General features: G+C 37.5%; 1 protein-coding gene across 10 annotated transcripts in view; it reads right to left on the bottom strand.

Moving 5' to 3' along the window:
* LOC114647909 (ryanodine receptor 1-like) overlaps positions 1–23,972 on the bottom strand; it is a 387,179-nt gene that overhangs the window by 145,723 nt on the left and 217,484 nt on the right. For all 10 annotated transcript variants that reach the window (XM_051932424.1, XM_051932426.1, XM_051932430.1 and 7 more), the window contains 5 exons: positions 17,900–17,949; positions 11,503–11,563; positions 4,116–4,354; positions 478–559; positions 263–393 (listed from right to left, as the gene is read on the bottom strand). In XM_051932424.1, the coding sequence (XP_051788384.1) occupies positions 263–393; positions 478–559; positions 4,116–4,354; positions 11,503–11,563; positions 17,900–17,949 (563 nt within the window). The remainder of the gene's footprint in view (positions 1–262; positions 394–477; positions 560–4,115; positions 4,355–11,502; positions 11,564–17,899; positions 17,950–23,972) is intronic.

Here is a 23,972-nt window from a genome sequence, read left to right as displayed (position 1 = left end):
TCAATCCTTTATTTTAAGAGGTCAGCAAGTTCTTATCATAGAAATGAGTGAGTCTATCATTAACTTTGATTGTGTGCGTGTGTTTTTATTTTACAACTGTATGATGCAGCTTTAAGAAAATTACACCCACAGCACCTACCAGGTAATTGTTTCTCTTCCCTAAACTCTTCCAATTATCAGAAAGTTAAAAATTGAATAGTAAAGAATTTATTTTCACCAAATAAATAATGATTAAAGAATTGGAAAAATAAATTGTACTTACTTGCCCGTTCCCTAGGAGTCTTTGTGTTGTACACAGAAAATACATTGTATTCATTCAGGTGAGGTTCAAGGAAGGCAACAGGCATTGCAGCAGCCAAGCGTGCCAGACACTCCCCTAATGCTGGCCTCAGCCTGTGGAAACAGAACTGAGTGTCACTTGAAAAAAACTGGCTTGTCTTTAGATGGTTCTACACTTTCTCTCTCATATTCACTTACTTCTCAACATAAGGGTTCCTGGTAGTGCCAAGAGAATAGATGCTGCACATGGTACGGTAGCAGGACACCTGCAGATCATCCACTGCAAAGAGAGAAACATTACAACCATCTAGACAAGAAGAGACCATTCAGCCCAAAAAATCTCACCAGTTCTATCCACTTAAATCTTTCTAAAAAACATCTAGTTTTGAAAGTCTCTAAAGTCTTAATGTCTATAATGCTACTTGGTAGCTTTTTCCAAGTGTCTATGGTTCTCTCTGTAAAGAAAAACTTCCTAATGTTTTTGTAATCAATTTTACATCTTGCCTGAATTACATCTGGCCTGAAGAAGGGGCCTGAGTTGCCTCGAAAGCTTGCATATTGTAATCTTTTTAGTTAGCCAATAAAAGGTGTCATTTTGCTTGGCTTTTCTCTACATTCATAATGGCTAACACGGTACAACACCCTAGTACTAATGTTTTTGTGAAATTTATCCTTAACAGGTTTTCAACTCTGTCCCTGTGTTCTTGAACTTATTTTAAAATAACAGTCTCGATCCACTGGACTAATTCCTTTCATAATTTTAAACACTTCACTCAGGTCTCCTCTTAATCTTCTTTTGCTTAAACTGAAAGGCTCATCTTCTTTTAATCTTTCTTCATATTTCATCCCCTGTAGCCCTGGAATCAATCTAGTCGCTCTTCTCTGGACCTTTTCTAGCGCTGCTATATCCTTTTTGTAGCCTGGAGACCAGAACTGCACACAGGGATCAAGAAGAGGCATTAAAAACCTTGAGCATAACTTTATTGGACTTACACTTCACACATTGTGCTATATAACCTGTGCGAGTAGGGGGACGTTGTGTGGACCAAGTAAAGTAACTCCACGCCAGGCCAGGGCTTCGTATTAACCGGAAAAAGTGTTACTTTGGGTTGGTTGAAGCCAAATATTTAGGCTATCTAGTGGGCTGGGGTATGGTGAGACCACAGTGTTCTAAAATAAATGCCATTTTGAATTGGCCCCGTCCGATAAACAAGAGGGAGGTTCAGGCCTTTCTCGGCTTAGCGGGTTACTATCGTCAGTTTGTACCCGGTTTTTCTGAGAGAGCAAAGCCCTCGACAAACCTTACAAAGAAAGGAAGACCTAATCACATGGTATGGGATGAAACATCAGAGGCTGCATTCAGTGACCTGAAAATGGCCCTTACGTCAGCTCCTATATTAAAGGCACCTGATTTTTCCTTGCCTTTCATTCTCCAGACGGATGCTTCGGACACATGTCTTGGAGCCGTGCTGAGCCAAAGTGTCGATGGAGTTGAACTCCCCATTATGCACCTGAGCCGGAAACTGTTGGATCGTGAAACTAGGTATGCGGCAGTGGAGCAGTGTGGCTATTAAATGAGCGATTACTCAGCTGAGATATTACCTCCTGGGGCGTGAATTCACTCTTGTGACAGACCATGCGCCATTACAGTGGATGGCCTGGCACAGGGAGTCCAATCAACGTGTCACGAGGTGGTTTTTGGATCTGCAGCCATATACAGTAAGTATTCAGTTGTTTATCGCCGGGGTGTTCTACAAGCCAATGCCAATGCCCTTTCTAGGTGTCACAACTTCTCGGACAGTTAGGCCTGACCCGATGGGTCTGTGCTGAGAGGGGGGCCATGTCACACATGTGCGAGTAGGGGAACGTTGTGTAGATCAAGTAAAGGTAATTCCACGCCAGGCCAGGGGACGGCGGGGTGCACTAAACCTTTTCCTGTTGTCTCTACAGGCAAGCTGCGGGAAAACCTATCTGAGTCAGTGATGACACTTCCGGTTCCGGTGCCCAGAAGAACATCACTTCTGGTTCCGGCACCCAGAAGAATGCTACTTCTAGTTGTGGCGCCCAGAAGAACATCACTTCCGGTTCCAGCGCACAGAGTGATGTCAGAAGGACACCACTTCCAGTTACCCCACATCATTTCTGGTCTGATCCCTTAAAGCTGCCATCTTTCCCAATCTTAGTCAGTTCTATCTTGGACTCAGTACTGTCAACAGCTCTGTATCATTCAAAACACCATTTGCAGCCAGGAATATTGTACGGGTGGCTGCCCCAAACCTTTTTATGTGTGTCGAGTCTGTTCCTTTTCACACCTAACATTTCTTTTTGCCATTTCTGAACACTTTTGGGAAGTTTGATAGTGTAGACTAGAGTCCACTACGACTCCTAAATCCTTCCACTCTTGATTTTCCAGCCTCCTATTGTGTATTCAGACCTAACATTTTTACTTCATATGAGTAATACTTCTGCCACAAATCTGCCTAAGCCTGTATGCTGTCCAAGTCCTTCTGTAATGATTTCATGGATTCCAAATTATCTGCTAATCCACCTATCTTGGTATCATCTGCAAACTTAACCAGCTTGTTACTTATATTCCTATCTAAATCATTTATAGATATTAAAAATTAGCAGTGGCCCTAGCACTGACCCTTGTGGAACAGCACTCTTAACATCAGCCAGTTCAGATAAGGTCCCTCACACCATTACCCTTTGCTTCCTGTGTCTGAGCCAATTCTGCACACATCTAAAAACATCACCGTGAACTCTCTTTTTGTTTGACAAAGAAAAAAACAAAAAGAGAAACAATTCTCAAAGCTTAGAATTTCAAACAGAAAAATTATAAAAAGTCATTTTCATATAACGCTATTTGAAACCACATGCCATTTTAAAATTTTCATAAGTACACTGTTTTATTGAAATTTTCTGAAATTAAATACCCAGTGCCTATGTGAATAGACCATCCTGCATTCAGAAACACTTTCCTACATGTACTGTACCCATATATTTCCCTTCGGATAATGAGTGCAGTTGTTTTTAACAGCTAACAGTTTGGAGCGTGTAGAAAAAGGGAGCATTTAAAGAAAAGACAGGAGTTCCCAGATTTAAAGATCAAAAACATAACTGACTGGAAGTGGAAAAAACAGCATGAGAAATCTATCTATCTATCTATCTATCTATCTATCTATCTATCTATCTATCTATCTATCTATCTATCTATCTATCTATCTATCTATCTATCTATCTATCTATCTATCTATCTATCTATCATCCATCCATCCATCCATCCATCCATCCATCCATCCATCCATCCATCCATCCATCCATCCATCCATCCATCCATCTATCTATCTATCTATCTATCTATCTATCTATCTATCTATCTATCTATCTATCTATCTAAATGTGTAGCTGAAAGTGAATTTAGGCCATCATGTTGCAACAAACTGGTCAAATGTACGGTAGATAAGTCAGATAAAAAGAAAGCGCAAAGTTTCCTCGATACTTCAATTGCTTGCCAGATATTTGCTCTTATGAAGATTTACTAGTCTGCATATCTAATAATATGTATGAATAAAGACCATTAACTGACTATTTATATTTCATGAGTTTGCATATCTAATAATATGTATGAATAAAGACCATTAACCGACTATTTATGTTTCATGTTTAAGACAAGATATAAGCGACTTAGAAATGCAGAACTAAAATGAAGCTTCAGAAACTGAACTCAAAATGACAATAAAGCTGTCTATACTAAGTAATTAATAATGTTCCATAACAGCTGTTTCTCACTGGAATAAATGGATTCTAAAATGAAAAATAGGAATAATACTTACAAATCACATCATCCCCAAACTGGTGCTGAGCAATGTGCTCAAAGAGGGAAGTGAGGACTGGCAGGAGGGCCACTGTAGTGTAGTTGATATTCTGGGACACACCTTTGACCTGAGTTCGACTTTGTGATACCTTGCCCAGTTTCAGGTTTTCTCCCATTTTTTCTATATCCTCTGCAGCACTTTCAAAGAAGGAACGCAATCCTGCCTTCACAATCTCTGGACCAGATTTCATGACAGTCCTTAACATCACATAGACAAGAGAAATAGACACACCATGTTAGGTCACTGATCAATATTCACTTAAAGTTTAGAAAAATAGATACTTTAAACATTTAGGTGGTATATGTTAAGTGTTTTTTTTATTTATCTTCATTTAAACCTACCACTACACCTTTATTATTTTTATACTCATCTTTTACTGTATTTTTGTATATACTCATTATACCCAGTATAAAAGAATGGCAGGACTGAAATTGTAAATAAAATGAGACAAGGAAGGGGAAGGTATCAAAAGGAAGCATAGCTTTAATTTATATACATATATGAAAGTATTTTAGCTTCTACAAAAAATATTAAACTCTACTGTAGTTAAACAGTGAGGAAAGGTTCCTTGAATTGTAAATATCCTGAAATAAGACCAAGCTGAAGGACAAGAACAAAATTTTTTATGTAACCTAACCAGTAAGCTGCAAGAATATTCTACTTACAGAGAATAAAGGTGCGTGTGTGTGTGATTTAAGAGAGAGGCATCAATGATAACTAAATATTGGACAACATTTTGTGAATAACATTTGATAAATATGATAAAAGAGTAGTCAGCACATCCTGCTTGTTTTTGTCTGTCTTTTTCTATGTTTTACATTGAACTGAAAATGAGAACATTTTTAGCCGGCCTTTAGGCATCAGTCACCTGATCACAGTCGAAGAGCCAGAGACTCAGCAAAAGAGCTTACCCATGTTAAATTAAAAGTTAAAAGTCAATCTCTAATCTGTATCTATTTTGAAATATGTCTGTACAGGCTTGCAAATGGGAAGAACTTTAAACAATGTATTTTTTTTTAGAAACAACGTATCCCCTTCAAAATGTAACCAAAAGAAAGAATAATGTTGTTTTAGTAGAGAACTGAATTATTCTGGAAATATAAATGTTGGTTTGCACCTCAAAGTTATGTAAGAGATCTTCTAGACTACTGGAACACATGCCAATGTCAAATCTTGGCTGTCTGTTCTAAAAATAAATAAAGAGTTAAAATGAAACTATCAAAATCAAAACTGAGTGTTGTGATGTGAGATTTTGCATATAAGTTGATAAATATTTTGTATGTCTTTATTTGTAACTTAGGCAAAACTAAGTCAGGAACGTGAATTTTACGACAGAGTTTGGGGAAGTGCTTGAAACAAATATTTCTCTCCTAAAGTCTTTCTCTCACCCCTGCAAGAAAGCCAGGCTGCCTAACTGCCAAACTGTACCTTAACATATGGTTTTGGGGGATGGCAGGTGTTAAGATGTTCTTTGCCCCATTGGTCTGAAGTATGGCTGTTTGGAACTGGCTTGAATCAAAAGCCTTTAAGTACCATGACGCCCTATTGGCTCTAGGGGTTGGACAGAAAATCTATTAATTTGCTTGCTTTACCTCACTCTCTTTCTTTTACCAAACTGCTAAAGGACCATCTCTTACCAAACTGATGAATGGACAACACAATGAAGAACACAGCTCGGCAGCCATATTGAAACAGGCAATGCGGCCTGTTCTGAAGAAAGCTGACCATAAATGATGCCTTAACTAGAGACATTTTAAGTAACTAACAAGTCTGTGTGCCGCCTGAAACTACGCATCACCATTTATCAGGTTTTATGGTTGCCAATATTCAAATGTACTTTGCATATTGTTATTATTTATGAATATTACCAATAATACATTGTTTAAATTGTAACTTAACTCCTGCTTGTCTTTTACTACACCTAATTGCCTGAGGTTATAGAAGTTGAAGGGAAGGTGGGGAGATGTTATATACTATAATACCTTATAAACAGTGGTAAGTCTGTGATACCTGAGGCATTCCAACGAAGGCTACATATTAATAATACAATAGGGGAAAGTAGAGTAAAATATTACTCTACCAAGACAAAACACTGAGAAAGAGGACTTCTTCAGTGCCAGGCTAGACAGAGTGCCAGACAGAGTGGATAAAGTGGTTAAACACTTGGCACAAAACCTTAGTGTAGAATAAGACACTAGGGTGTCTTTTGAAACAAATAGAACTTACAAACGTCCACTGCTGTAGCAAGAACACTCACAGGCTAGTTAAGGACTTTTAACATAAGGAATGGCGGGTAGGGACCTTAGAGCTGGTTTGAAAGTTCAAATAATGTACTTGAGCAGAATACAGAATTAATGCAAAAACTGTAATCTACAAACAACATGGTAAAATGCTGAAATTACTAATCAAATTGTTAATAGCCTAAAATCACATGTATTAATGCTATACTGAGTTAAAACTGTCACATACTGTATGAGATTGTGCTCTGTCTCCGGACTTTAGCTAACAAAAACATCCTATCCAATACTGGACGGTATATGGGAGATGCTTTACCTTTTTTAACAGAGAGATTTCAGGTAAACGGACAACATTTAAAACTCTTGTCGAACTGAATGGAAGTGCAATGTATTCTCGAAAAGCTGAAGGCAAATTAATGTTTTGTAGCATTGACTAGCTTGTGATTCCAATGGTAATCGATCTTGAACTTGTGTGACCATTGTCAGTGCTTTGAGAAAGTGCCTGCTCTTCTAGCACAAAAAAAGCCAGGTGCTCACTTTGGGCAGGAAGGGAGGAGAGAGTCATTTGCTTTTATTAGATTTTTCCCAAAAGATTTTTCTAAGTTTAGTTGCTGGGGTAATTTGCTACTTTGCTGAAGAAATGGAGTTTTTAGCTCAGCTGCATCCTTTGGTAAAGAACTCAGCATAATTTCAAAATTTGTCACTTGCCATCTGCTGTTTAACTCCTGGGCACTAGGAAAATGAGTTCTCTCTCTAGCAAGAAATCTTTTTTTTTATTTTTCAATTAAGTATATATAACTTTCACCTAAAATATGGAAACCATCTGAGGAACGCCATCTTGCCAAGAGCTACAACTGTTCATTCCTTTTCTAGTTGCGGTCTCTTAAGGGTATGGTAGTTGCTTTGCAAAGTCTTGTATTGGTGGTAAAGTATTATGAAGTAAAGGAATGAAATTAAAAGACAGCCCCAGCCAGTGAGCAGCCTGCCATTAGATAGATAGATAGATAGATAGATAGATAGATAGATAGATAGATAGATAGATAGATAGATAGATAGATAGATAGATAGATAGATAGATAGATAGATAGATAGATAGATAGATAGATAGATAGATAGATAGATAGATAGATAGATACTTTATTAATCCCAGGGGGAAATTCACATATTCCAGCAGCAAAAAATATTAAATTAAAGAGTAATAAAAAAAAAATAAAAAATGCAGGTAAAAAAAAAACAGACAATAACTTGAATAATATTCAACATTTACCCCCTCTGGTGGAATTGAAGAGTCGCATAGTTTGGGGGAGGAATGATCTTCTCAGTCTGTCAGTGGAGCAGGACAGTGACAGCAGTCTGTCACTGAAACTGCTCCTCTGTCTGGAGATGACACTGTTTAATGGATGTAGTGGATTCTCCATAATTGATAGGAGCCTGCTGAGCGCCCTTCGCTCTGCCACAGATGTTAAACTGTCCAGCTCTATGCCAACAATAGAGCCTGCCTTCCTCACCAGTTTGTCCAGGCGTGAGGCATCCTTCTTCTTAATGCTGCCTCCCCAGCACACCACTGCGTAGAAGAGGGCACTCGCCACAACCATCTGATAGAACATCTGCAGCATCTTACTGCAGATGTTGAAGGATGCCAGTCTTCTAAGGAAGTACAGGCGGCTCTGTCCTTTCTTGCACAGAGAATCACTATTGGCAGTCCAGTCTAATTTATCGTCCAGCTGCACTCCCAGGTATTTATAGGTCTGCACCCTCTGCACACAGTCACCTCTGATGATCACGGGGTCCATGAGGGGCCTGGGTCTCCTAAAATCCACCACCAGTTCCTTGGTTTTGCTGGTGTTCAGTTGTAGGTGGTTTAAGTCGCACCATTTAACAAAGTCCTTGATTAGGTTCCTATACTCCTCCTCCTACCCACTCCTGATGCAGCCCACGATAGCAGTGTCGTCAGCAAACTTTTGCACGTGGCAGGACTCTGAGTTATATTGGAAGTCCGATGTATATAGGCTGAATAGGACCGGAGAAAGTACAGTCCCCTGCGGCGCTCCTGTGTTGCTGACCACAGCAGATCAGATCTGCAATTCCCGAGACGCACATACTGAAATCCCTAAGGCTGAATATGTATGGTACATTATGAACAGTGAGACAGGTTACAGTTTACTGGCACATAGCCGCTTTGACATTTTTTCTATACCTTATTAAGAAAAGAATTTAAGAGTTTATTAGGCATTTTTTGTGGTAGGTGCAGTTTAAAAGTGAACTAATAACACAATAAAACAGAGAACTGCTAAATTTCCATTGTACTGCTGTTGTGCAATGTATGCTGTGGTATCTATATATATAAAATCCCTATGTGCGTCCAGGTGTCCGTGTGTGGGTGTCTTCTGATGAAGTGCGCATGCGCAGGGCACGGTGAGTATTACTGTCAGAGAAAGTTAGAGGCATTTTACGGAAATACAAACCATTATTACTGCGAGAGGAAATTAAAGGTACACAATACAGTGACGCATATTACAGCCACATACAAGCCAGTATTACTGTCAGAGGAGATTAAAGGCATATTACCGACGCGCACGCCTGTATTACCGCCAGAGAAAATTAAAGGTATATTACGGACGTACAAGCCAGCAGACGTACAAGATGGTATCCTTCAATAAGGGTGCGCACAGGCATCCTTCAATAAGGGCGCGCCGCGCTCAATTGAGGTCGCCCTTTTGAAGCTCGCCTTTTTGTGCGCGCCCTTATTGAAAAGAGCCGTACAAGACAGTATTACTGTTACAGAAAAGACACACAATACACGGCGGCAGCCCACAAAGGACGGTCAGCTCAGCAAGTAAACATCAACAAAAGAAAGGCTGAAAGAAAGAAAAATAAGATAAACAAAATGAATGAGGTCAAAGTCCCTTGCCATTTAATATAGACTGTTCCTACTAATGTTTATGCACTACTGTTCTAGCGCCCATTATTGTAACGGGCTAAATGACTAGTTAATTATATATATCTATTATATAAAAAAATCTTGGGTCGTGACGTGATCACCTCGGAAAGACCCTTTGAAGTCCCGCGAGACTACTTGCACATCATCCCATACTTACAAACAATTTCTCGGAGACACTTTAACGTCCCACGATACAAGGAAGTGAGACAAAAGGACAGCTGCTGTTCAGGCTTTTAAATGATCCTTGCTCAGCGCGACATGCAGAACACACAGCATGGCAGCAGCAGCTGCTGTACAGGCTTTTAAAATGATTGACGTGCAGTGCGACATGCAGAACACGCAGCTTGGTAGCAGTAGCTGATCCGTCCGCATCTCCTTAGCATGCCTTCAGCACCCCCATTCACAATGTGAGCGGCAGAGATGCGAAGTGGCAAGCATGAAGCCTGGGGGGGGGGTGGGCGAGCAAAGCAAGTAGGGGGGCAAAGCCCCCTAGTATATATATATATATCTATATATATATATATATATATATATATATATATAGTGGCAGACGACCAGGGACTTTGCTCCACCGGGATCAGGGAAGGAATGGGAAAGGGGAAATGTCTCCCCTGGGTGCAACAGGGAAGCCCCCCGGATTTCCACCAAGGACCACGGATACGGAGCTGGGAAGCTCAACCCTGTGGGGGTCTGTGGCCAAACCCAGGGGGTGCCTGGATGGTTCCTGAGCCCTGGAGGACAGCACTACCGCCACACCACGAAGTGCTGCCAGAAGACCATCAACGACCACCTGGAGCACATCCGGGGCGTGATAAAAGGGGCCGCCTCACTCCCTTCGAGGAGCCGGAGTCGGAAGGAGGAAGACGGAGCTTGCAAGAGAGGAGTGGAGGTGGCCTTAGAGAGACAAAGGACTGGAGGAGTCGTGTGTGAGTCACTGGAACCTGTTGTAAATAGTGTTGTAAAAAAACATGTGTGTTGTGGACATTGGTGTTGTGTCTATCTGTGGCTGGGCCATCTATTACAATATATTACATGTTTGCTTATATTACTGACTGCAAATTCAAGAATGCATCCTCTTCTCTTTTGGACATGCTTTAAGTAGAGGATTAGTATTGCCTACATTCAGGTGAATGTAGACAGATATTACATTTTTCATTGGATTGGTGACAGTAACTGCTCTGACAAAGCAAAATGAAAAGCCTTAAAGGTAAGAAAAATGCAGTCTTTATAATCCACGTGATCATTTTTTTCAATGTGTTTTTCAAATAATCACAATAGCACATATCTAGGATGTCATTAATTTCCACAGAAGTACTGGATATGGGTTATATGCAAATATGCTTATATTAAAAGAAAAATTAGAATTTTGCTTTTAGACCTGGGGTATAAAATGCAACCTTACTTAACAACAACTGGTGCAACAGCAGGTACATAACTTTTTTTATTATGCTATTGCTCACCCTATCAGGATGTTTAACTTCCTGGCAGACAGATTACAGGGTGTTAAAGTGGGTGGCCATAATTCATCATCCCTCACTCTCAACACAGGCACTCCACAGGTATGCGTTCTGAGCCCTCTGCTGTTCTCTCTCTACAATTACCTGACTACATGGCTGCACGTGACTCTGACATCATTGTCAAGTTTGCAGATGATTCAGCTGTGGTAGACTTGATATCTGACAACAATGAGCAGGTTTACTCGGATGAAATGCAGAGTCTGTCACACTGGTGTCAGGACAATAGTCTATTCCTGAATACCAGCAAAGGAAATGATTTTAGACTTTGGGAAACTGCAGAGGCACTACCTTCAACATTGACAAAACTTAGGTTCAGAGGGTGGACAGTTTCAGATATCTAGGTGTCCACTTCACAGAGGACCTAACCTCTTCCAAGCAGACCAACATCTTGGTAAAGAAGGCACAACAACATCTTTACTACCATGCTGCCCTCCCAATTACTAAAGAACTTCTATAAACCAACAATCACAAGTATCATGAAAGGAAGTATTACTGCCAGATTTGGGAACAGCAGTCAGAAGAAACGCAAAGCTCTGCAGGGAGTGGGCACAGTCAGCTGAACACATCACTAGGTATGCACTCTCAAACTCCCATGACAGTGAAACCAAGGAAAAATAAAAAAAAGGTGTATTATCTTTACTAAAACTCACCTTGCATCCAGTGATCGGGCAAGGATGTGCAGGCAGTTCACTACCGCAGGTGCATCAGTTCCTGCATGATATAGAAGTGTGAATAAAAATCGGATTACATTAATTCAAAATATGGAGCAATGACAAACAAAATAATCCAGAATGAACAATATTCATTAATAGCAATCATTAGCCAGTGCTTTCCAGCAGAAGAAAACTTCAAGTTTTTTCACTGTCTCTGTATGTGTGTCTCTTCTCACTAAAACACATGCAGTATATTTCGTACACAGGGCTTAAATTCAAATGGAACTGTTCAGAATAAGTTCTGTTAAATAAGTTGTTAACCTGACAAATCTTCAAATAACACTGTTTTGTAAGTCAGCGACAGTTTATAACTTTCTAATTCTGTGTTTGTAAATGAATATACTTAAAAATCAAAAGTTAAAATATAAAAGTATATTCATACAGATTACATCACAACTGCCTACACCTGTAGGTCACTGATGACAATGCACAGCAAATATACATTACAGTTTGTTGGATATTTTAATTGCACAATTATTGCTGTTGCACAGACTTTGGCTCTTATTTTTTTTTTAACTTTCTGATCCATTCTGGTACATTCTATTATATCAAAAGACAATTATCATTTTGGTACGTAATCATCTATGAGTTCACCGTTCTTATTAAAATCATGCTGCTTTTCAGTGGTTCATGTTAAAGATGGTGCACAATGTTTGTGACTCAAAGAATGAATGCTTAAGACTAAATCTAACAAAACATCACAAAATGTACAGATCAATGTGTAAATGTTTAGAAAGGAAGCACAAGGGCATTGTGGATTTTCTTTTCTCTAGACTTATGTGCTACTGCATAAGAAAGTTGTACAATGGAACACTAGTTAGTGTTAGTGCAGCACAAAGATCTAAAGATTAATAGGTTTGTGACTCAGATTTGGCCTGGCACTTGTACAGTACAGGGTTAGTTTTTGCTTTCTAAAGTGATCAGTCTAAGCTGATTTTATCTTCTTAAACAAAACAAAAATAAAACTAATATGAAGTACTTTATTTCATATTAGACAAAACACATAACAATCTAAAATTTCACTTCTTATACTGTGACAATATACATAAGTACGCATCTTGGTGTGAAAAGAGATGCCATAGAACCCAAAGAAAAACTCATAAAGAGCAAAGAGAATTCAAACTATGACCAAGTCTGGATTTGAATCCAATTTGTTCATAACAATGCGCCAACCAGCCAAAAATCATCATTTAATTTAAACAAAGAATTAACTCAATAAATGTACAGAAATACACTCGTAATACAAATCCGTAATGTAAACATATATCTTGTCCCTTCTCTGATTATAAGAATCATAACAAATGTTCACAGAGAATCCTAAATGAACATTAACTAAAATCAAATATTAAATACCAAGCAGAAAGAAAAAAATAAATAAACAGCAGAGGCTAAGTAGAAATGTCTTTTTTATGAAATGCTAAAGATAGCAAAAAATTAACTAGTAATGTTCTGATTCTGCCTAAGCAATTTCTTAATGTGGCAGGCAAATTTTCTCATCCTGTGGTGGTCACAAAAGATACATTTTCACAAGCTTATAGTTTTAGAAGGGATTTCAAATTTGTATAAAAAGAACATGTGACAGAGTTACTGTAGAACTCATAACCACATGTAGCCACTGGCATCCACAATGGAAAATATGCAATATGATTTAAACCTCATTTACATGTTAAGAAATATTTTTGATGTAAGTTTCAAATCAAAGTAATTGAAAAACAAGTTGATACTTCAAATTCTGTAGAATCTTCATTAATTTTAAACAAAGGCTTCTACTTTTACTTTATTATTATATTTTAAATTTCATTTTGAGTCCTTGGCATACATCCAATCCTAAATACTTCCAGTGTGCTGTTGGCACATTATGCCCTTGGCCTCACAGGTTTTCTCTGGGTACTTTGGTTTCTTCCCACATTCTAATGACATGCAGGTTAAGTTACATAACAATTCTAAACTGACCTGCTTCAGGTGGGTTGAGGATGTATATGTGTAAGCAACTCCAGTGGTGAACTGTGGTCTAGGGTTGGGTCCTGCCTTGTGCACAATTTTTGAGGAAAGGTTGTGCTTCCAGAAATGTTTAGATGGAATGAGTGAGTTAGGTAGTGAATGGATGGATGGGTGATGTAAGCTGAAGTTGTGTAGCAGTTAATGGGATATATGTTGAATTAAGAAACAGTGTTTACAAAAATCAGATATGTTCTTCCCATTTATAGAAAACAAACAAGAAATCAGCTGTTAAATACACAAATATGTTGCTTAGCATAAACATTTTAAAAGATTATCTTCTTTTCTAAATAAATTTTAGCGAACATTTGTCTTATTACATAAGAACACAAGAAATATGAAAAATAAGGGGAGACCAGTCCACCAACACCTTTGATTAGCCTATAACTAAATTCTTCCAATATCTCTTCCTGATACTTAATAAAAAGTTTTTAAGATCTCCTCTTCAACTCCATGACCTAATTGTTTGCACCATATTTTCAAAACTTTTTCAATGAAGAAGTACTTTTTGGCTGCAGTTATAAAAATATTACCTTTATTTTCCCTGGTGTTTTTCAGTAAGTGATTATTTTTGTAATACACAGAATTCTGCTGGATAAACTCTACTGATGCCTAGAATTCTGAAGACATAGGTAAGTTGCCTATACAGACTTCTTTGCTAAAGAAAGAACAGGCACATTCCTTTTGTTTTGCCAGACTAGCACATTTAACGCATGGTTGCTCTTCTCAGCACAGCTTCTAGTTTTGGATTGTCTTTTGAGCATCAAGGTGACCAGAACGCCACACAACATTCCATATATGGTAATGCATTATGTAAAGTTCCTTGATTTATATTGAAAAGGTTTTTGTGAGGCAACCTGACATTATATTTGCCACTTTAATTGCTTCTGAACACTGTCTAGACAAGGAAAATGTTATATTAATATAAACCTCCCAATCGTTTCCAGAAATTGATCCTTGTGGGTCAATGTTGCCCATCTTATATTTATAATTAATGTTCATTCACACATACCCATGTTCAAAAGAAGTCAATGTAACATAAAAAACAGTAACACAAAAACTTTTAGAATGTGGGAGAAAAAAAACTACAGTACCCAAAAATAAAGATTGGGCAGGCATAGGCAGAACATAAAAAAACTCCACACAAACAAAGACTGGCCTTTAATCTATTTAAATATTATAAACTGAATTAAAAAGTGCAATTAATCACTATAACAACATTTTTGCTAAGCTATGCTGCATACTAAGAATGTTATTAACAAATTTTAATTACCAAAGAAAGAAAAGGACTTTGTGTTGAATAGGTGTGTACAACTTATAGTCTGATTAGACTATAACTTAACTGACTTGCCAACTCTCTCTTGGCAAATTACATGCTAAAACTAAATAGATGATTGTTTTTCAGTGTAAAGTACTCAAAAGCAGAAAATTACTCTGAATAAATCTGTCGATGGTGTGTACCTGTCAAGCAACTTCTGACTATACAACAATAGTAGACATATTTTAATAAAACAAAATAAGCTGAACATCATTGTCTTTTTCAAGTGTTGAATGTTAATATCTTAACCTTAGACTCTGATATGTGTTTACTGCAAACCAATGGATAAATTGTGCACGGATTAAGCACATTAGAAGTGAATTTAAGCCCTGTATTAATTTAAAACACTGTAGCTTAACCATAAAAAATGAACACATAAAATTATACAAGACCTATATTGCATTTAACAGAACATGTTCTTTTATAAAATGAAAATGTTAGTCTACACATTTATATATCATGCCAATAATGCACCTTTGGACCCCAACATTTTTTCTTCAACTGTTACATAAAGTTAGATAAAGCAGCAAAGATCATGCAGAGCTCCATTTGCTCTGTGTTCCTCACATTCCCATAGTACTTTGTCTGCACTATATTCACATGTCTTCAGCTATAATGTACTGGGCATGCAAAGTGGTTGATAAAGTGCTCCAAGCCAAGCCTTATTGTATGCCTGAAGGGAAAGTCATGAAAAAAGCCAAGCGAAGCAAAGAGGGCAGAGTAAAACATATGGAGAGCAGCCAAAGTAACAATGAGGGTCGCTCTCTGTGATTCCATAGCCTACAAGGAACTATAAAGATTTAACTATAAAGTCTGCTGTTGGCAAAAAAAGGAAGATATATGTTTAACAATATTGTATATGATAAATTAATCTGAATATTCCCTTGAATGTGTCATTCAGTTTTCACATTGCTGGTGCAGTGGGGCCAAGAGTATTATAATTTATTTTTTTGGAATATTTTTCTGGTAAATGCACAATAATGATAGTAATACGCTTTTGTATTTCTTTAAAAATCCCAAATGTTTCCAAAATAGCACCTATTTAAAAACTTGGTGAACCATCAGGAAGAGTTCCCAAGATAATTTTGTATTATCTGGTGTACTTTCAGTACCACAAAGTTCCCAAACTACAGTCTAGTTTATTAAGTGTAAATTTGAAATAATCTAAAGGTAGGGGAAGCAGCTAAGGAAGTATATTTCGATCCAAAGGGCTACCTGTTTAATTTCTACCTATGAACCGCTGCAACCCTAAGCAACTAATATAACTAGTGATCTGTGATTCTTGCAGTAACAAAAACAAGGACCTGAATTCTCATTTTTTTGTTTTTTTCTAACTAAAATATTGTTTGCCTGGTTAATAACACCTTGTTGTAATAAAAAGGCCTGACATTACTTGTCTTGTTTACAGCATTTGACTAAACAAGGCACTTGAGCAGGTTTTTGACATCAACTCTGTATACACAGTACACTGTACTTAAATAGCTCGTATATGTATATACGGGATTTATAAAAGTATTAAATTTAAGTTTTAAAAATAATATAATAAATAATATTTTAGGATAAAAAATTATACTCTGTTGTTGTTCTTTAAGAGTAAAACATTTAAGTGTGGTGTTCACTACAGGAAGACAATACGTCAGATAACATTTCTAATTGTTACTGGTTTTCATACAAAATTACGCTCAAATTCCTGTTATCCTATATTTACATGTCATTGTAGACAAGGAACAAACATGAAATGCATGTGTTCCAAATAATGATACTGTATATTATTCACACTGTAGATAGATAGATAGATAGATAGATACTTTATTAATCCCAATGTACAATACCAGACCTACCTCACACCTAGATAACAGACTTGAACTGGCAGAACCTTTTGTCCGACTTGAGCTGTGTCGGTGGGTGATGGGATAGCAGGCTGCCTGCTGCCTGTGCTGACTGACACATTTGCAAAACAAACACACTGATGAGGAGGTGCGAGGGAATTTAAGGTGGCCCGGCATTACAACTTTTTTTGTAGGCTTTAGAGATTCAAGTGTTAAAAACTTGTATTTTAGAGTCAAAAATTAATATGCTGAGACTTCAAGAGTTGTGACAGATGACAGAGGCACTATTAGGATAAAAGTCAACAGTTTCCATGTATTTTATTAATATACAATTCTGGATGTTACTGAATACAATTTTATGTCACTAAAGAGATATAAAACCTAGGGGTTTTGTGAAGGTTCCAATAATATATTTCTTTTAAACTATATGTTACTAGAGATATGATCAAGAAATGGTTTCAAAGAAGATTTAAATTCAGGCCTTCCTTTAACACAACCACATCAGTGTACTCAGCAAATGGACAGACAACTGTTATGAAACACTGGGTGCCTGTCCCTCTAAACAGTTTAAGACTGGAAATAGGTTGTCTTCTGTTTTTTCTGGGTAAATCTGTTTCTTTTCACATCCTAAAAACATGCATGTTTTGGCCTAGTGTGAGCATAAATGTTCACTATAGTAACTAGGCAGATTGTGTTATTGCACCTAGAGCTGCAGGGGTAGGTTCAAGCTGCCATTGACTATGAAGAAGAAAAACCAAGCATAGAAAGTGAATGGAGAGATATTTTTGCCCAGGTCAACATTTAACATTTCAGCTACTGTCTAAAGCAGAAAACTGATTTGTACAGTTTAACAGCTTCCCTTTTAAAGTGCGTTTAACTGAAGTTGTGTTTGAGTATAAAAATGCACTGTAGTTATTAATATATGCAAGCACACTGAGAGCCTGTATTCACAGATGATTATTATACAAAATGAAAATAAATGTATATCCAAGATTCCTTGTTAATTATTAGGGAAAGGCTCCTTAAAAAAATGATAAGTACAGAGTTACAAAAAAGGGACTGATTTTTGTATTTAGGCATCACAGAGAGCGACCACCCATGTACAGTAGGCAAGGGAGCATGACTGTTTGAGTGCCTATGTCTGTGGGGGTGTGAGGGCTGGCTGCAGCACACCATGCAGGGTCCTTACCAAACAGAGAGACTCGGTGCCGCACCAGAGCTGCCAACTTACAGAAGATACTAAAAGCAGAGAGGGGAGAAAACAGATGAAAAGCAAATGTAGGAAAGAAATAAACAAAAAGACAAAACAGAAAGGTCTGAGCATTTTTGGTAACAGTGAGCTGTGTATTATTAGGTGTGTTCAGAACAAAGCTGTCAGGTGCTACATTCCCAATGTCACTTTCTAGAAAGAGCTGAGCTGGCCAGGTTGGATTCGGAATACACCTCTTGTTTTATGCCTGTCTGATTTACTTAAATTCTGACTATTAATTACATTACAAATGAAAAAAAAAAAAAGTAAACAAAAACCCAGAGATTTTTTACACTGTATTTTGGTGTAGTGAAGAAGATTTGCAGGCCTTGATTTGTGATTTTCTTTTCCATCAGTTATTATGAAAGCACAGAAAACAATGGGTTCTAAACCTACCAAAAATGTTTCTGGAGAGGAAGATTCATAAGAAATTCTACTGGAACATCTTTAATAAGAGAAATTGCATTTTTTTATTTCTTCTTTGCAAAACAGTCTTTTAAGACAATTGAGATCACTGATGGATTTTCCACCTCTGCCTTACATTTTGATTTGTTGAAATAAAGTCTTTTTGTCTAAATTTGAAGTGAATTTTCAAGTGTATGATTTTTAATGTCATTGTGCTGAAGTATTTGGCACTGCTGCCCCTTGGATTCAGCATTCTGGGTTCAAATTCCCCTTCAACTAATTTGCCTGTGTGGAGAGTTTGCACCATCTCCCTGGTTCTGCCTAGGTTTGCCACCAGATACTCTTCTTTCCTTCCCACATTTCCATGATGTGAGTGACAGGTTGAGAGATGATTCCAAATTTGCCAGGTATGAGAGATGAACTGTGCATGATTGGGCCATTTAATGGATTGTAGTCCAGTGCAGGGCTGGATTCTGTCTTCCACCCAGCGCTGCTAGGAACATTTTTGGTTCCTCATGACCTTGAATTGGATTAAGAGTGGGTTTGAGAATTTTAAATTGTTCTGCACACTTACATTTTGCTTTTGTTAATCCAAACAAAAACATTATTGGCTATTTTACAAGTCAGTATGAATACAGGGGAAAAAAGGGATTTTTTTTAGCTTGCAGATTCATAAATGGCGGCATTCCTACTGTGAAATAAGTGGATCCTTATACTATGTTTATATTTCATCATCTTCTAATAATAAATTAATCACAAAGTGAGTGAGTATCTATGGCTTCCAAAACTAAGAAGGTGTCAATTCAAAAGTCTGAGTAAGCATTTTAAAAATGCAGCAAAATAAATGTCAGTAACATTTCATGTACATACATATAAAAACATACACACACAGAGAAACACTACCGGTCAAATGTAATTTTCACAGTCCTTGTTCTGGGAACAAGTAATGGATTCACAACTTACAGCTTTTCTGCAGCAAAAGCAGTTAATTAATCCTTGATACCCCTTGATGCAAACAATTCTTATAAGTGTCACTACATTTTTTGATTACTTACAAACCCTCTCTGTCTGTATAAAAACAGTGCTGAAACAAACTATGTTGCTATACCCACTGAAGCATTATTCGGACAATATGATACTATGAGAAGTAGTATATCGCTATTATATTTTTGCAAGGAAAAAGGCAATTAACAGATGATGAAAGACAGACAATTATAACTTCACAGGTGGCGCAGTGGTAGTGCTGCTGCTTTGCAGCAAGGAGACTGTGGAAGATTGTGGGTTCGCTTCCCGGTTCCTCCCTGTGTGGATAGCGCTTTGAGTACTGAGAAAAGCGCTATATAAATGTAATGAATTATTATTAACCCTTCAAAGTGTGCATCTTTTCTTTAGGGAAATTGCAAAGAAAGCCAATGTGTCAGCAAGTATAGTTTCCTATACCGTCAAAAGGAATTTAGAAACTAGAGGAGGGCCTGACAGGAACCAGTCTGGCAGTCCCAAAGCCACAAAAGAATCGGATGGCAAATTTCTCAGAATCATCAGCATGCATGATAGATGCAAACTATTGTTCTGCAACTTTTGACCGGTAGTATGATTGTGTGTGTGTGTGTATAAAAATAATCAGACACACAAACTCAGGAAGTGCTTGACAGGTCTTAAAGCAGTGGAACTTGAGGGTGAGGGTGAGGGTGCAACACACTCCTTAATCTCCTTTCCCTCTTTGCCTGTAGAATGGAGGTGCCAGACACAGAGGACCACTGATATCACTTTCGCACCATGCATGGAATTCACACCTTTTCCAATCATTCTACTACGTATATAATGAAGAAAAATGCTGAAAGTTCCCATTTACTTTAGAATTAGATTCAGACAATGATGGACCTCTCCTATATAAAGAAGCTTCTTTAAGATGCCAATAGCCCTTTTTCAGTCTGAGGTCTTAGTGATTAGAGATTCATATATTTTTGTTTATCATGTAGTGAACTGACTTCCATTAAAAGAGGTTTTACCAAACGAAAGCCTAACTCTCTTTCTGATCCCACTCCTTTTATTACAATAATTGCTCTGTATACTTTTTTCTTGCATGTATGTCTTGTGTGTGCCTTTGTTAGTACTAGATTACTGTTAATCATTCTAAAGAAGTCATGCAATTAAGAATGTCACTGTGACATTTACACCATATACTATGTATACAGGATAGTAAACTTGAAATTGAATTTATACAAAATATCAGGAACAATAGGCAGAGAACAAAGACATCACAGAGGAGGGTTAGATGATTCATTACATATTCAATACCACTTAATGCATATATTCTTGAGAGTTCTGTGCTGTTCCATTTAAGAAAACTATTAATTTCAATAACCAGATTTTCAGTCATATTTACTGAGGACCTGAGTCTTGTGATGTTAACTTTCTCATTTTCCCCAAGATTTAATGTACAGCTCGCAGGCAGTGTTCATTTACCTTTGTGACTCCTAGACTCTTCTTACTGTATGTCTGTCATGTTGAAATTAATGGTAACATTCAAAACACACTTTCCTGTCCCTTACACTTTATTTAACAAAAACAGTAACCGTGTTCTCTCTCTGAATCAATCATATTGTCAGCTTTTTCTGAAAAATCTATTCCCAGTTCCCCTGCAATTTCTCACATATAAAATGCGGCAATGTGCTATCATTGCATGCTCACAACCAAATAATTTTGCATTTTTCCATGTTTACTTTGAATAGCACTCGTATCTGCTTTTTAAATCAAGTTATGATGGTGTCATTTGTGAAATTTGCTATATGAAACAAAAACTGAATCTCAAAGTTTCTTCAAATAGGATATAGGAATTTATCCAAATAGAAAGTGAACCTTCCCCTAGGTTTTCTTGGCTGCAATTTACTTGTGCTTTCTTTTATCAATATTGATTTCTCTTTTCACATGTTTTTCAGGACTTCATATTAAAAGCATACTCAAAGCATGTTTTAACTACTATCTGGCTTTTTGTGTCTCAAGGATAATATGCAATATTAGGATTTTGCAAAGCATATCACATAGTGCAGAACTTAAACAGGTTAGTTCTGATCTTGTTACCATAGGTTCTTTCAGTTAGTTTCAGAGTCTCTATGATGTTGTCTGGCAAACTAATGGGAGACTAGTGTCATTTTTTTCCCAACAGTGGTTAAGTTTTGACACTATTCTATGAAACATTCTTATTCACATTTTGGCTAAGGACTATTTTTTATTACTTTATACCAGTCTTATGCCTCTTTTTGTTCCTTCTGATTAGTTCCCTTATTATCCAAATACTGTTCCATGTTTTGTCTATTTATGCAGATATTCACAACTGTGAAAAATCTTAGTTTCTTCATAACAGACAATGCTTTCTTTCTTTCTTTTTTTTTCTCCATATATAGTATGAGAGTCTGGCATATGAAGGATTGGTACCCAATCCATGGTTGTTGCTATCCATGTCCACAGTTCTACCTGGATAGGCTCTGACCCCTGCAACCTGAATTTAAAAAAGGATATAGATAGTGGATGAATAGATGGTATTTTTATTTCTCTGATGTTAGTTCAGCTCTGCTTCAGATATTCTGGAGTATACTTTATCGGGATTGGAAATTTCTAAAAAACATTTTTTTTAATCATAAAATGACATTACTCACACCACTTTAGGGTAATAGGGAAATAGAGCATCTATTTCAGCAGCATAAGGCAAAATGAACACAACCCATCAATATAAAATCACTAATCAGGACAATATGCACTTCTTTGTGAAAATCATACAGACACTAGCATAACATGGAAAACTAAACAATCCCAAGAAACAGATGTGGGAATTGAAGCTGGAATCTTGGATCCATTACGAAAAGGTTTTAAGGACTGAACCAGCATGCAGTACATGTTTATTTTAACATGAATGCAAATTACCTATTAATTAACCCGCTATACCCTAACTACAAGGTCACGGGAGTCTGCTGGGGCCAATTCCAGCCAACATAGGGCGCAAGGTAGGAAACAAACCCTGGGCAGGGCGCCAGCCCACCGCAGGACACACACACACTCCCTTACCCACACACCAGGGACAATTTAGAATCGCCAATACATCTAACCTGCATGTCTTTGGGAGGAAACCCACAGGGAGAATATGCAAACTCCATGCAGGGAGGACCTGGGAAGTGAACCCAGGTCTCCTTACTGCGAGGCAGCAGCGCTACCACTGCGCCACCATGCCACCCTTAATTTAATCACTCGACTTTTAAAAACAGTTCATTTTATGACAGTATTTTCAATGATGCTATATATGTTATAGGAAAGGTACTGATTACTTAGGAACCCATTGTTTTCTCTTTTTACATCATCTGTAAATGCAGCATTTTAATGCTTTAGCATTACAGATTTTTAGATTAATTAACAGCTAAAAATGTAACTACTTATAGCACGACAAAACTGAGTTCTAAGGAGGTAAGTGAAGATCTGTTCTGGGTTTTGATATTCAGTTTCCTATTACATGAGAAATGTTGAGTGACACAGTTTTATATGGATTATAGGAACTTTATAGATCTGAAAAAATAGACAACATATATGATATTTTTCACAAGCACTCTGGCCTTTTCAGGAAATTAGAGATAAAACTGTTTGAATCAGGTATATTGCATATGCAAGTCTCCTGGAATGACAAGCCTTCTAAATTAGTTATACCTCAGATGAAGTAGGCACCTTGCCATAGGTGGAAATGGCCCTATCACTAGAAATATATTTTAGATAGGCGGCCTTCTGCTGTTGTGCACCTAAAATCTGGAATAGCCTGCCAATAGGAATTCGCCAGGCTGACAAGGTGGAGCACTTTAAAAAACTGCTAAAAACACATTGGCTTTCTCATAACTTCATTTTAATTTAATCCTGATGCTCTGCATATTCAGTTAATTATCATTACTATTCATGGTGGCTCCAAAATCCGTACTAACCCCTACTCTCTCTTCTGTTCTTTTTCCGGTTTTCTGTGGCGGCGACCAGCGCCACCACCACCAAATCAAAGCACCATGATGTCCCTACATTGATGGATTAAAGGCCAGAAGTCCACATGACCGTCATCATCAAGTCCTTCCATGAGAGCCCTGAAAACAATGAAGACTGATCATTTATGTTAGGTAGAATGCCTAGAGGGGGCTGGGTGGTCCCGTGGCCTGGAACCCCTGCAGATTTTATTTTTACTCCAGCCGTCTGGAGTTTTTTTTTTTGTTTTTTCTGTCCTCACTGGCCATCGGACCTCACTTATATTCTATGTTAATTAGTGTTCTCTGATTTTAATTCTTACGTTGTCTTTTTTCTCTTTCTTCATCATGTAAAGCACCTTGAGCTACATTATTTGTATGAAAATGTGCTATATAAATAAATGTTGCTGTTGTGGTTGTTGTAGATGCAGACATGAAGGCTGGTTATGTCAGCTTATAAAGCAAATCAGTGGGGGCATCACAAAGATCTTTGGATATTCGTTTCTCATTTGCTGTCTGGACTATAGTTATAAAAATATGTGGAAACTTTTTCTGGTTACCCACAAGCAGGACTGTGAGCTAGTCAGTTATTTATAACTAATAATCAATGCTAGAAATAACTT

This window comes from Erpetoichthys calabaricus, chromosome 1 (genome assembly GCF_900747795.2).
Source record: "Erpetoichthys calabaricus chromosome 1, fErpCal1.3, whole genome shotgun sequence".
Lineage (NCBI taxonomy): Eukaryota > Metazoa > Chordata > Cladistia > Polypteriformes > Polypteridae > Erpetoichthys > Erpetoichthys calabaricus.
This window is presented reverse-complemented; position numbering and strand designations above follow the sequence as displayed.